The sequence below is a fragment of the Trachinotus anak genome, unplaced genomic scaffold (genome assembly GCF_046630095.1).
Source record: "Trachinotus anak isolate AG129_WGS33_773 ecotype Australia unplaced genomic scaffold, CSIRO_AGI_Tana_v1 ptg000012l, whole genome shotgun sequence".
Lineage (NCBI taxonomy): Eukaryota > Metazoa > Chordata > Actinopteri > Carangiformes > Carangidae > Trachinotus > Trachinotus anak.
The window spans coordinates 2,747,050-2,761,489 of record NW_027273863.1 but is presented as its reverse complement, the minus strand read 5'-3'; the positions used below and the strand labels follow the sequence as shown (position 1 = coordinate 2,761,489).

General features: G+C 41.1%; 1 protein-coding gene across 1 annotated transcript; it reads left to right on the top strand.

The window, feature by feature from the left end:
* The first annotated feature begins 1,118 nt into the window (after window positions 1–1,118).
* cahz (carbonic anhydrase) lies at window positions 1,119–13,923 on the top strand. Its single transcript, XM_071491494.1, has 8 exons — window positions 1,119–1,239; window positions 2,039–2,095; window positions 3,260–3,457; window positions 4,215–4,333; window positions 5,317–5,409; window positions 5,525–5,587; window positions 5,736–5,891; window positions 12,120–13,923. The coding sequence occupies exons 2-8, from the start codon at window positions 2,062–2,064 to the stop codon at window positions 12,237–12,239; spliced, it is 783 nt and encodes a 260-aa protein (XP_071347595.1). The 5' UTR covers window positions 1,119–1,239; window positions 2,039–2,061; the 3' UTR covers window positions 12,240–13,923.
* Window positions 13,924–14,440: the final 517 nt, after the last annotated feature.

Sequence of the window (14,440 nt, the reverse complement as noted above, 5' to 3'; positions counted from 1 at the left end):
AGGTGATCTCAGTTTATTCTGACAGGAATTAAATAGCAAAATCCTCCGGTCAATTGTGACAATGCAACTTAGCCCCCACACAAATTAAATGACATAATATTGTTAGTGTACTAGCAATTTAGCTTATGAACGTAAACAGAAAAGCGAACGCATGGAAATATATCAGATGCCAATGTTGTCACTCACCTCTCCTATGGAGTTCAACGACAAAAGGGGGGATAAAAGCGGGAAACCCCATTTTATAATGGGGACTCCCCGGAAGTGCACGTAGGGATACAGAAAGTCACAAACCTTCCACATATTGACTCTGGAGGGCTAACATGTTAGGCTATAACTACATACACAGATTATAACACTACATATGAGTGCTGTATAACCCACACTCTCATACATATTATACATATATTATATTCTATGTCAGCCTATATTATACAATAAAGGTAACGACAATAATCAGCAAATTGATCATGATAATATTCCACACATTCACTTTGATTTTGGGCTGAAGGTTAAGATAGTTGCTCATTTTATGATTTACTAGTCAATCCACAGTATAGACTACCTACTGAAACTAGTAGACCCCACCACTAGGGTTGGGCCAAATACACCTGAAACCTTTTCAGTACAGAGAGCCAGAGTTAGCATTAGCACAACTACTAACACTGCGTCAGCCATTGCCAGTTATAAGCTAACAAACAACATAAACAAATAACAGATGCTAACTATGCTAACCGTTCTGATATCTGCTCGTCTCAACAGACTCCTCATCTGAGTCTGGGTCTGACTGAGGCTCCAACATGAGGCTGAGTCTCTCTGATGTCTCCTCCTCTAACCATCTTCATACCCTCTGGTGGGCGGGGCCAAGGCCTGATCCAGGTTTCTCAATCAGGAAGTCAGAGTAGATGAGCTTCAGACCAGTTCTTATGTGTGAAAACATGTTAAAGTAAAATATGAATCCCAGCTGAGAATTTTTTTAAAACATGTCTGGAAGAAATTTAAAACCCATCTCCATCATGGAGAGCATCAGTGACAATTTTTATCCAGCCTTGTTTGCGTGAGCACCATTTTTAATCTGCAGTCAGTGTCATGCTAGCAGTTCCTGTTCTGTTACTATGGAAACAGTCAACTGGATAAATGAATACTAAAGAAAATGTTTTAATTTTGATAACTCAGAGACATTTTAATGTATTTATGAAAGTTTATTCACATCAGACATTGGAGTAGCCATCACTGGAGAGAGTGAGTCCTGATCCACCAGTCCTCTGTATGTATATGTGTGTAATCATCTGGTTTGACTAATGACAGCCTACTAAAAGAAGCATAGACTGTCATGTGTGTGTATGCTTGTGATACTTTTTTATTTTACAGGTAATAAGTGTAGGCTATAGGTCTAATAATCTGCTGAGAGTTGGGGTTGGTGGTGAGTTGGAGGTTTGGACTCTTTAGGCCTCAGAAAGGTTTTGTACGGCCCTGCAGGGAGCCAAAGGCACGCACATCCCATGCAGTCTTCACAAGCAGCAAACCAGGAACCGCGTAACTGAGACCAGTGAAGGATGGAGAGAAGTGGAAAGAAAATATCGATCTCAGGATGCCGTGATAGAACCGCAGAATCCTGTCAGCGTTGCACCAAATCCCGATCCCGGAACACCGCCGAGAGCAGCCCGGGCTGGTGATGTGGATGTGATGGATGTGTGTGGATGATGTGCGCGCATCAGAGACTAACCCATCTCCGCTGGGAGAGGAGAGACCCGGGGATTAAAATCACCATCGCATCTCTTTAGTAGTCTGCCTCTGAATAAAAAAGAGAGGAGGAGGAGAGAGGAGAGGAGGACGCCACCATCACATCCCTGGATGGCTGCACTGTTCGCCTGATTGCCCGGCCCGCTGAATGACCGGCTGGCCAAGCCCACCGACCTGAGGAACTATATAAGGCCCAGCGGCGGCATCTCAGCGGGTGTCTGCCACCAGATCTTTGTCGCCGGTCTCTTCTGCCTCCGACCTGCACTGACTTGGACTAATCATTCTCCTGTGTCCTCAGGGTAGCATACAGCGGGAGCAGCCATGTCTCACGGATGGGGATACGGACCAACTAACGGTGAGGACCGGCCCACTTTGATTTAGGTGTCTGTGTAACAGGTTAAGCACAGGATACTGCATCAGCAACCATCAATCTAATGACTTTATTCATTACATTACCATAGCAGCATTATGTTCAACTTCACAGCAGGGTTAGTTGAACATGTAGTTAGTTGAACACGCAGAGGAACTGCAGCTTTTATATGGAAACACAGGAGAAACTTTAAACTGTTGCAAGAGTTTAAACTACTGACATTAACTGGCTACAACATTTAGATACACAGTCAGGCAAATTTATGTATGGCACGTTATCACACACACAGATCATTTAATGTGCTTAACAGAAATAAAGGAAGCATAAAAACAGAAGGAAAAGCATAATAAGAAAACAGTATGAGTGACAGTATGAAACAGATAGGCCTAAAATCTAATTAAAGTGAAAGATTAAAAGATTAAATGAAGGCACAGGAGAACAGTTTTTAAGAGCAGTTTTTAACTTCTTTTTAAAGACAGTTACCGTTTGATCAGATTTGATTTTATCCATTAAAAACTGGTTCCAGCAGTGAGCAGCAGAGTGGCTGAAACACATTTCACCCTGTTTAGTTTTCTTAGTTTCTTTAGTTTCTTAGTTTTAGTCAGAACCACAGCAGCAGCACCTGAATGAGCTGGAGCTGTCTCATGGTCTTATCTGGTGAGAGTGTTGTGATAGCCGACTGGAGAAACTTCTCTAAGTCATGGTTAGACACAAGGTCTCTGGGCTATCTGACATTAATACATCAGGAACTTCAGAATCAGATCTAAAAAGTGCTTGTAATAAAATAAGGACAGACAACATGATTATTTCTCTTCCTGTCAGTGGTGAAGTGTTCATTTATTATTTACATCACACAAGCATAGTTAGCAGGTAGTAGGATACTTCACTGTTCTTTTGTATTTCAAGTACATTGTCATGATATTCTGTAATTTTACTAACTTTTACTGAGTGTCGCTACACTGTGGTTAATAATGTAAACATCAGACTGCTGCCAAGTAGATATTTGAATGTGGAACCTTTATTATCTAATACATTATATCATTTTCTTTCTATACATCCTGATAAAGCAGGGACACAACACAGGTGCTCCTCAGTCAGAGAGTGTGATATTTACAAATATACATTTATTATCTGAACATGTATTTGTAGGACCCGAAAAATGGGTGGAGGATTTCCCTGTAGCCGATGGGCCCCGACAGTCTCCTATCAACATTGTCCCTAAGGAGGCCCAGTATGACCCCTCCCTGAAGGCTCTGAAACTGAAGTATGACCCCTCCAATGCCAAGGGCATTCTCAACAACGGACACTCGTTTCAGGTGGACTTTGTGGACGACACCGACAGTTCCAGTAAGCACAGCTCAGCCGCAAGTGTTAATATAATATAATGTAATATAATCTATAAGGTAGTCCATACATATATAAAGATATTTCCTTTTAACTTTATCTCGCTGTCCTGTTTACGCCTCCACCCCTCCACCCCTCCACCCCTGCCGTATGCACTGTAGCAGATAAGAGTGTGTGATGATGTCACATTCAGTTAACCGTGGTCAACCTCATCTCATTATCTGGAGGTCAAAGAGGACGTCTGCACGGCCTCCCCCACTGCACCAACACTGTTTATTCAGCATTCATCTGTGTGCACATCATAAAAAACATTAATTCAATAAATATCATGGGATCTAAATGTGTTATTATTTAAGAAACATGCAAAATATTCACTCAGATTTTATTATAGCCGATATGAACAGAAGGAAAACAGAAGGTAGAATGAAGAGTTAGTTTAATGAAAACAGAGAAAACCCTGAAGTGAGAATCCAACAGTGATTTATTATTGCATTTCATAAAGTCAGTGGCCTCACGAGAGAAAGATTAAAAATAGAAAGATCAAAACTGAAGCAACAGAGACTGAGTTGAACTCATTCATTTCCCATAATGCAACTCAGTGGTGTCTTTTATTAGATCCTCCCTGACTTCCTCAAATACAACATAAATAAAGTGCTATATGGACTGTTAACAAATGGAATATTCTTACAGACAGTTTGATGATGTTCAGGTTTGTGCTGATATTGAATGAATGTTTTCTCTGTTGTTTCATTCTGCCCAGCTCTGACTGGAGGACCTATCTCTGGAACCTACCGTCTGAGACAGTTTCACTTCCACTGGGGAGGCAGTGACGACAGAGGCTCAGAGCACACCGTCAACGGCATCAAGTTCCCCTGTGAGGTAGTGATTCAGGGATGCTGACAACATCCACACCCAGCGACAGAAATCAGGTCATGAGATGGAACAAACAGCCTGGATGTGGTCATTTGTTCTAATTATAAACTGCAGTGAGCGATTCACTGGTCGACTCCAGTGTCTTTAGATTATTTTCCAGTCAATAAACAAAGAATAAACTAGAGACCATCTTGTGATGTGATCACAAACTGCAACACCTGTCAACATGTTGACGTTCGGCACTCACTAATTATTTCTACATTATACATGAGTGACAAGGATTGGACCACACCCATCTTTAAACTCTGCCTTCATTTTGTTCTCAACTACACACCTGTGGAGTGTCATGACAGTATTGTTGTCATGGTGACAAACTTAGACTGAGTGTAGGTGTGTTTCCATTAACCTATTTAATGTGCAATTTGAACTTGCAAACTTAGAAACAAGAAATTTCTCTCGAATGCCTGTATATGTAATTTATAAGTTGGCCTGAGGAGGTTGATCAGACTATTCCACAAAACAATATTTCACAAAATTAAAACAGAAACATGTTTTTCACATTCAAGTTGCGGCCCCTGTCATATCAGGCCCCAGAGAGCCCGCTCCAGCTGAGAGGCAACTAAAGTCCTCTGTGGTAGTTCCTGCAGCAGTAGGTGTCTGCAGGGCTGTGTGTCGTGGCATGATTCAGATTCCTCCACCTGAACCGTATGCACTGCAGTGTGAGGAGACTTCTTGTAGGGAAACAGAATTCACAAATGAAGAGCTGAAACAGCTCACTGAACATATTAACATATGTATGATTACTATAATTAGACACAGTCTTTGATATTGGCAGGATTTGGCCCTGCACTATCACAGAGGCACCTGCCCCTCAGGTCTCTCACTGTCTAGATTGCTGTCTCACTATTTATCCTCAGTATTGATCATGTTTCGATTCGGAGGAGACAAGTCTGTCTGCAGCTGTAAAGTCAAACTGTTTCTCTCGTTAGCTCCACCTGGTGCACTGGAACACCAAGTACCCCAGCTTCGGAGAGGCAGCCAGCCAGCCTGATGGACTCGCTGTGGTCGGGGTCTTTCTCAAGGTGAGTCATCAGAGACAAACCATCAGTCTGTCACTTCACTGCAGGTGGAGGTGAGAGGGACTGAGGAAGGTAAAGAGAAATAATGAAAAGTGTGCGTGTGTGTGTGTGTGTTCAGATTGGTGCTGCCAACCCCAGACTTCAGAAGGTTCTGGATGCCTTGGATACTATTAAGACTAAGGTAAAGAAAACTGTCCCACACTCACCAACACACCTTTGTGCCATGACAAGTAATTTATAAGGTTGGAAAACTTCGTAGTCATGGTCTTTCCATCCTTCCTCTCCTCCTCCCTCCCTCTCCTCTCTCCTTCCTTCACTGGCTCCTACAGGGGAAGCAGACCACCTTTGCCAACTTCGATGCAAAGACTCTTCTTCCTTCTTCTCTGGATTATTGGACCTACGATGGCTCTCTGACCACGCCCCCCCTGTTAGAGAGTGTCACCTGGATCGTCCTCAAGGAGCCAATCAGTGTCAGCCCTGCACAAGTAAGTGCTGTGTTTTTACATCAAACAGTTGATTTAAATAAAGTTCATTACATAAGAAAAGAGCATCCGCAAATCCCCCAGGTACAGTTTGCAGGTGAGTATGTGAACAGTCATTACAGATAATTATATATCTTAAAGATCCATGTTTTACACTGTTTTATCTGAAGTGTTAGTCCATCTGAAGATATATTTGTGGTTTTAAGAACCAAAAACCATCTCAGTGTAGTTTTACATCTCCTCTCTCAGGCTTCTCTCTGGAGCTCTAGTAACAACAGGTTAAGAGTCTCTCTTCTGATTGGCTGACTGTTTTCTGAGTGATCCAATAAAAATATAGCAGATTTCAGGTAAACACTCAGAAAAAGTGAATCATGAAGGGTGGATGGTGGGTCCAGGTGGGCGGGGCTTGGGGCAATGACTGCTTTGTTGTGACATCACAAAGTTCCAGAAGTCCTGACGGCTGGTTTTAAGGCTCAGTTTCTGAATACAGGCTTTGTGCATTTCTCTGTGGACTGAGGCTTTGATACTTTCACAGTATTAATATAGAACCTAGACCTGCTTTATATTCAAAAACACATGGATATCTTCCTTTAGACTGGATGGACCATTGAGGTGAACAAACTGTAGTCTCGTAAAGACTGTAAAAAGATGAACCAGTGGTTTCTGTGACAGTTTTTAAAGGTCAGGCAGCTCCTGCTTTGTCACATCATCTTAGGGGAAAACTTGAATCAAATAATTTAGTTTGCATTGTAATTATCATTTCATACTGGAATTATATTCATTCTAATGTTTAGTTGTATACAGGTGTTTCATACAAAGTTCAAGCCCTCATCTTCTTTTGACATTTGTTTGAGCTGTTGATGTTTGTTCTGCTCTGTACAACAGGATAAAGAACAAATAGATGTAGAATTGAACTTTGGCTCAAGAGCCAAACATAACAACAACTGAAGTAAAGCCACAGCTGGATTACACACTACATGTACTGTAAATATAGCTAGGAAGGTCATATGGGTGTGTGTGTGTGTGTGTGTGTGTATGTATACTACATGTGTCTATGTGCATGAATGTGCACACCCGAGCCTGTGTGTATTTGTGGCCGTCCTAAATAAAGACATGTTCTTGGCAGCTACCTGCTGCTCTGTGGGTCATTCCAGGACTTCAGTCATGTGGTCTGGTCTGGTGTGCTACTCAAAGCATTCAGCTTCAGATGAAAGCTAAAAGGTGGGAAGTGTTGGTCTGAGAAACCTAAAGACACAGTATAGAAGCAAAGTAAAGCTTCTGGAACAACCTCACCTTCTGCCAAGGTGCATGGAGAACAGAAAAGTCCAACGTGGTCAAAACTCCAGCAGCACTCACAGTAGTTTAGTTTTATAGGCAGAGAAGTGATGAGGGGGTGGTTATGTTGGTGAGGGAAGCAGTTAAAGGTTTATTTCCAGGGGGCATGAGTGATGTCTTTTTAGTGAACAAGTTTTTATAGTGTTCTAGCTCAATTATCTGGATTTACAGTGGTATAGATGTATTTATGTAAATTTACGTATTTTTATGATGACTTTTGTATGATGTCGTTTTGAAGTTGTATTGTGTTACTTTTCACATATACAGCACTATATAAAGTTTATTTAAATTTAAGTTATTTTTCTGGGGTGGGGTGAAGGAGTGGGGCCCAGGTCCCTTTCATACCACCCTGTAGGCTCACTTCTCCATTTGGTCTGAGGTTACATGACAGCAGTCCCAACCCATCTTTGAAGAAGCCCCATAGGCAGCTCTGTATGTGTTAACACATGATTGGCGGCTTTATATTTTTGTGTTTTGAACTTATCCCATTTAAATGTGACTGTGTTTTGCGATGAATCTACAGAAACAGTCAGTTACTGCAGGATGACGAGAGCTGGCTGTTTCCAGCTCTCTAATTAGTCTTCTACGGTGTGTTTTATAAGGTTACATACACTTCACTTTTTGATTTGACATCCTCCCATGTAGTTGTTTAAAGAGGCTGAGTGTTGGTCTGAACATTGTGAAGGTCACAGTGAGAGATGTCATATCATGCTTCAGTGCAGGGCGTGTCTGAGCAGAGCGCCTTGTGTTTCATCTAGATTACACTGACTTGCTGTATCTCCACTGGACAGTTTGCTCTCTATCTCTTTACATATTAACGATGCCACACTCAACAGTCATGTGAGATAGAAACCCCCACAGAGTGGGAGACGTGCCTCCTCCTCTGAAGCTTAATGCTCAGGTTTCCTTAAATAAAGCCATGCTCTTATGGAAGAATTTACTTTCTGTAATGAAATGAAGACAGGATAAAGAGAAGTGTAACATGACATCACAGAGAGGAGTGAGCACTGCTGACTGAGCCTGCAGGTCCAGCAGCTAGCTAAAGGCTAAATGACTCCCAGAGGAGCTGTTGTTTATGCCACAATGCTGCTTTAGCCATTTTCCAAACACACACACACACACACACACACACACACACACACACACACACACACACTACTCCAGACAATATAGACTCTTGGTTGGGACAGTTTCAACGTGGGACTAGTTTTGGTGTCAGGCAGGGTGGGGGGCGGCTGAAGATAAAGTGAACCAGCTGAGAGCATTGAAGTCCACTGGCTCATCGTCTAATGTGGACCAGGTAGTCAGGGTTTCCTGTTTCCTGTTCTCAGCTGAGGATACAGGAGCTCATGGGACTGTTTCATCACTCTGGTTCCTATGCAACACACACTTTGCAACCTGTTTGCATTTCATAAATGATTCTATATCCAGACAAAGCATATTTAGTTCTGATTGGTGGGCAGATGTTGGGTGTCCAAACGTTGATGTGGTTGTTGGTGTAGCCTAGTTTGTTAAGACAGGTCATGTACTGCGTTCAAAAGCAGTTTAACCAGTTGTATGTTCCCTGAATGTGATGTCATAGACCTGTCTCTGAAGTACTGTGTACTTGTGGCCCAGGTTGTATCTCACACACACACACACACACACACACACACACACACACACACACACACACACACACACTACTCTCTGTTCCAGTGACTGTGGAAGCTGATACACAGCTGGTTGGTCAACAGAGTCTCCTGTGTCCTAACACAGTGTGCTGGCAGATAAAAGTGGAGGTCTTGCATACTGACATGGTTCTCTGGGTCCATCTGGAGAAGGCCTTTCAGGCTTGTTCAGCTCAGAATCTTCCAGTCAAGTATCAGTGACCATTAGAGGAGTTTGGGGGCCCATAGACACTTGGTTGGCCTCAGAGAGGCTCTTGCTGTCCAACTACACCCTCTGTGTTGGAGGATTTTTTAAGATCCCTACATGTTCCGTCCATAGACCCAAACATAGCTGATTCAATGGAGAAAGACTTCTCGGCCCTGGAAATAATATCTGCAATCAGATCTATGCAAAGCAGCAAGTCCCCAGGGCCGGACGGATATCCGACAGATTTCTTCAAGAAATTCTCAGACCAACTTGCCCCTTTACTAATGTCAGTTTTTGAAGAATCACTTTCACTTAAGACCTTACATCCGACCATGCGCCAAGCAGTAATCTCTGTAACTCTCAAAAAAGGGAAAAACCCTCTAGAGTGCAATTCATTCCGCCCAATTTCTCTCCTTAACGCTGATGCGAAAATCCTTGCCAAGGTTCTGGCACGCCGACTGGAGAGTGTTCTTCCTTCCATTATATCACCTGACCAAACAGGTTTTATTAAGAATCGTTACTCTTTTTTCAATATCAGACACCTTTATAACATCCTTTACAGCCCCTCTCCACCTGATGTGCCAGAGGTTGTCCTCTCACTTGATGCTGAAAAGGGGTGGAGGTTCAACCGGGTGGAGTGGGGCTATCTTTTCAGCATGCTGGAGAGGTTTGGATTTGGCAATAAATTCATATCATGGATCAGACTTTTATATACCTCTCCGGAGGCTGCCGTTCGTACTAATAATAATTTGTCCCCTTTTTTTGAGCTTAAACATGGTACAAGACAGGGATGCCCCATGTCGCCGCTTCTTTTTGCGGTTGCAATGGAACCACTAGCTCTAGCTCTGAGGCAAAATACTGATATCAGAGGAATCCAACGAGCAGGGGAGGAGCACAAAGTCTCGCTTTATGAGGACGACATGCTACTATATATATCACAACCCCTTTTGAGTCTTCCTAAGCTAATGGTCTTACTAACAGAATTTGGCAAATTATCCGGCTACAGGGCCAATGTTCAAAAAAGTGAGCTGATGCCTGTTGGCACTAGTAATGACGAGACATCCTTAAATTCACTACCCTTTAAAATTAGCCCTAAAAAATTCAAATACCTCAGCATATGGATTACAGATAAACATAAAGATCTTTATGCTGCTAAGTATCAGCCCCTGTTATCAAACTTAAATCAGGATATCGAACGATGGGATCCCCTGCCTTTCTCTCTGGGTGGAAGAATTAATACAGTAAAATGAACATACTTCCCAAATTTTTATATATATTTCAGTGCCTTCCCATCTTTTTAACTAAGTCTTTTTTTACCAAATTAAATAATCAGATATCAAGTTTCAAAGCCTTACTGTGTTCTAAGTTGCCATTTACACAGCCCATTTCTAACTTTACCTCTAACCTGATTGTTTTGCACTCAATCAAGATCTGGAACCAATTTAGACGATCCTTCGCTCTTACAGATTTATCTCAGGCTACACCAATTGCTATGAATCATATGTTTGTTCCATCATTAATAGATGAGGTCTTTGATATGTGGTCCAGAAGAGGTATGATATCACTGTCTGATCTGTATATTGATGGCAGCTTTGCCTCATTGCCACATTCCCAAATCACATCTTTATCGATACCTGCAGCTTCGGAATTTTGTATTCTCAAACTTTAAATGTTCTCCCTTACGTCCTCCAACTGGTCTGTTGGACTCAATTTTTGATTGTAAACTAGTCAAAAAACGAACTATTAGCACAATATACGAAATACTGTATTCTCATAACTTAATGCCTTTGGACCTCCTCAAAAATAAATGGGAGACAGATTTAAATGAGCAAATCACAGACGACACTTGGAACAAAATAATACAGGAGATTTTTTCGTCGTCCATTTGTCTTAGACATGCTGTCATTCAGTTTAAAATTGTACACCGTCTGCACTGGTCTAAAGTTAGACTCTCTAAGATCAAAGCTGATATAGACCCCACTTGTGATAGAAGCGGGCAAGATCCAGCTACTCTCTTGCACATGTTCTGGACATGTCCAAAGCTTTGCACTTTCTGGCAGTCCATCTTTGAGACCTTTTCTAAGATCTTTGCAAAAAGGATTGTGCCATCTCCCTTCATTGCGCTTTTTGGTGTAACCCAGATAGACTCCCATCTTGAGATGTGGGAGAGAATAATGGTGGCTTTCTGCTCTCTGCTAGCTAGGAGACTGATATTACTGAAATGGAAAGACGCAGCACCTCCAACATACAGTCATTGGGTTAAGGAAATCATGTACCATATCAAGTTGGAGAAGATCAGATACACAATCAGGGGGTCTACTAAAAAATTTTATAACATTTGGCAGCCTTTCTTAATGTTTGTTGAAGATATGGAGGCAGACAATATAGTACTGTAAACTTCTGTTGTTGTCCTCTGTCATTATTATTATTAATTTTTTATTTTTTTTACTATTATTTTTTTTTTTTTTTTTCTGGCTATGTGAATTCTGTATTTTGAACTACAGATGTTATACTGTGAACTCTGTAAGTCTGGTATTTGTGGGGGGTGAATGGGATTTGTGGTCATTTCTTTTGTTCCTATGTTAAATTGTAAACTAATTTGTAAAACTAAATAAAAATACCTTGATCAAAAAAAAGAGAGGCTCTTGCTGAAAACAAAACTGACCTCTCCACATGTGCTGTGTAGGCTCACGACCATGTGCTCTGAGGGGGTCCTATGAGGGGCTCTGTCACGGCTAACCAGTCTGTGAGAACTACGTCTGGAATCTTTGGCAGGACCTGTTTAATAGTCAGTTGATAGTTTGTGTTAAAGTCAGTTTTTGTTAGAAGAGAGAAGGAGGAGCAAGGAGCAGCTGACTCTCAGACAGATCCTCCTGCTTTCAGATCTGAGTGAGGGACTGCACATTTAAGGACACAGATTCACTGATCTGAAGTTTGCCCTCAACACCTGACACCTGTCATTTGGTGGACACAGGTGAGACTCAGACAACATACATCAGACCTTAATCACCTTCCTCCTTGTGTCTCCTCTCTCGTCAGATGGCCAGGTTCCGCAGCCTCTTGTTCACTGCAGATGGAGAAGCTCCATGCTGCATGGTGGACAACTACAGACCTCCTCAGCCTCTGAAGGGCCGTCAGGTCCGCGCCTCCTTCAAATGAACCCCACTTCACTTTCATGGCTCCCCTCTCCCTTCACTTACTCTTCCTCCTTTCCTGAACCTTCTTACTCCGTGTGCAGCCTTTACTTAGCTTATATTAGCCCCAACAACGTCAGCTTGGAAAGTAGAACATAAGTCTATCTGCTTACACTTCCTATGACATAGACCACCTGGATGTATCTTGAATAAAATAACTTAAGCTTTGACACTATGGAGCATCACACATCAAATGTCCCACACTGACATAGCACAGACAGAAGAAGCCAAGCTAACACAGGTACCATGGGACAGACATCACTCTGTGGCTGGTCTACAACTCAGAATCAAAATGATTTCATTATGTCCAGCGTCAGACGATGAGACAGTCAGGGACAAAACATCAAAAATATGATTTTAAATATTCTAAAAGCAGAAGTTATGTTTGTGTTATTATAGGAAATTTGAATAATTTGAGGTGTTTCAATCAACACAAACAAATAAATTGACAACAAATCTGTCACATGACAAGTAACTTCATTGGCTGGACGTTGGCTAATTTTGAGACAGAATCAATTTTAGGATCTGAATTTGGCCTGTTGAATTTGAGCAACTTGAATATATATGATTATCATACATATAGCTTGATTTTTTCTTTCTGAATTTTGAAAAATAATGAGTTATTGAAAATTCAGTTGATTCAGAATTTAAAAAATTCAGATGTGTAATTTCTATGCAAGTATTCCGAGCTAGAAATTCTGTCTTTTGAATTTAAAATCTGGTGAGACAGATTTGCTTCTATATAAATTACATGCAAAGATATTTATCAAGTAATATAAATAATATAAAAAAATAATAATCCATCTTTTAAAAGACATGAATAATATGTCTTGCCTTGTTTAAAAAGGCTTCGTCAGTTTCCTCAAGCTCCTCCTATGCATTTGATTGTGCTGTGCATTGTCATGCAGATGGATGCTCAGATTGTTGCAGTTTGTTTTTTTATTGATGCCTCATTTTGTCAGTTTGAGACACAGTGATCACACCAGCAGTGAGTCAGGTAGACTTTAGACTTGTGATCACCTCATGATGGCAATGCTATGAAACACTGCAGTTTGTTGTGAGAGACAGTTGTATCTAGTATTGGATGAGAGGACAGCCTGAGGTCGTGTCCACATTAATGCATGTTAGTATAAAACACTTGATCTGATTCTGTGTTGAGTCTTTTTGTATCTGTGTTACTGTGGATGCGACTTTAGCTCAATCTGTCAGTGACTCCAGAGCTTTTTATATGAACCATGACAACTGAACTACCTAACACCTGAGTGCATTAAACTCTGTCTGTGAGACTCATGAAAGACAGAGCTGGTTGTAATGTTGTAAAGAAGTGAACAGATCGATGTATAACTTTACATTAACAGAAGCTTCACTATCAACACAGGCCATAGACTTTTTCAGTAAATAATTACGCTTAATCAATACTCCTATAATCAGTGCTCCATCTAACTGAACTGAGATCAGTGGCAGATATTCATGAGAAACCTGAGCAATGTCACCTTTTAGCTTTTATATCAATGTCATATATGAAATAATCTTTAAAAAATCAGCTTTTGGTGTGTTTAAACTGCTGTCACGTCATAGGAAAAATATTTTTGTGGATCTGTCATATCATGAATGGTCGAAATTTTATCAATAAAAACAATTTAAATCTACAGATGTCTCAAAGTTTCCTCTTTTCCACAACTCTTTCCATAACCATGGTTTTTGTTTCATTTGTGAAATGTCTTCACAATTCAGTGAAACTGGTGCAGGAATCATAATGTCTTTGGTGATGCTCTAATCAGCTTGATTAGCTAAGACTCTCAGTTGTCTAACGATCTCTTGACTGGAGGTGTCGTTTTCTGTTGAGAGGTCTGGGAGCAAAGCATGTACAGTATAGTCCATACATCCACCCCCCTGATTTCAATCAACCAATGGGAGAAATGTTGATCCATGACACACTTTGAAAGACAGCACTCTCTTTTACACAATGAAACAGCAATGCACTGAGAAATGTGAAAAGACAATAGAAATAAAAGACTTTGGGAAAGTACACAGATAAATAAATAATAAGTAAGTAAATAAATGGTATGGTAGGTAGAAAAGCTGAGTCCTCCAGACTATGCTGATTTTTCCTCTAGCGCCATCATCAGATCAGAATTTTCATTGGTTTAGGACTAGCTCCCTGCT

What these genes read in the sequence shown, in the direction of transcription:
- cahz (XM_071491494.1), top strand. Translation starts at nt 2,062, where the DNA reads ATGTCTCACGGATGGGGATACGGACCAACTAACG. An exon ending in TGGATACTATTAAGACTAAG is followed by an intron (nt 5,588 to 5,735) that starts GTAAAGAAAACT and finishes TGGCTCCTACAG; the next exon opens with GGGAAGCAGACCACCTTTGC. An exon ending in TCAGTGTCAGCCCTGCACAA is followed by an intron (nt 5,892 to 12,119) that starts GTAAGTGCTGTG and finishes CTCTCTCGTCAG; the next exon opens with ATGGCCAGGTTCCGCAGCCT.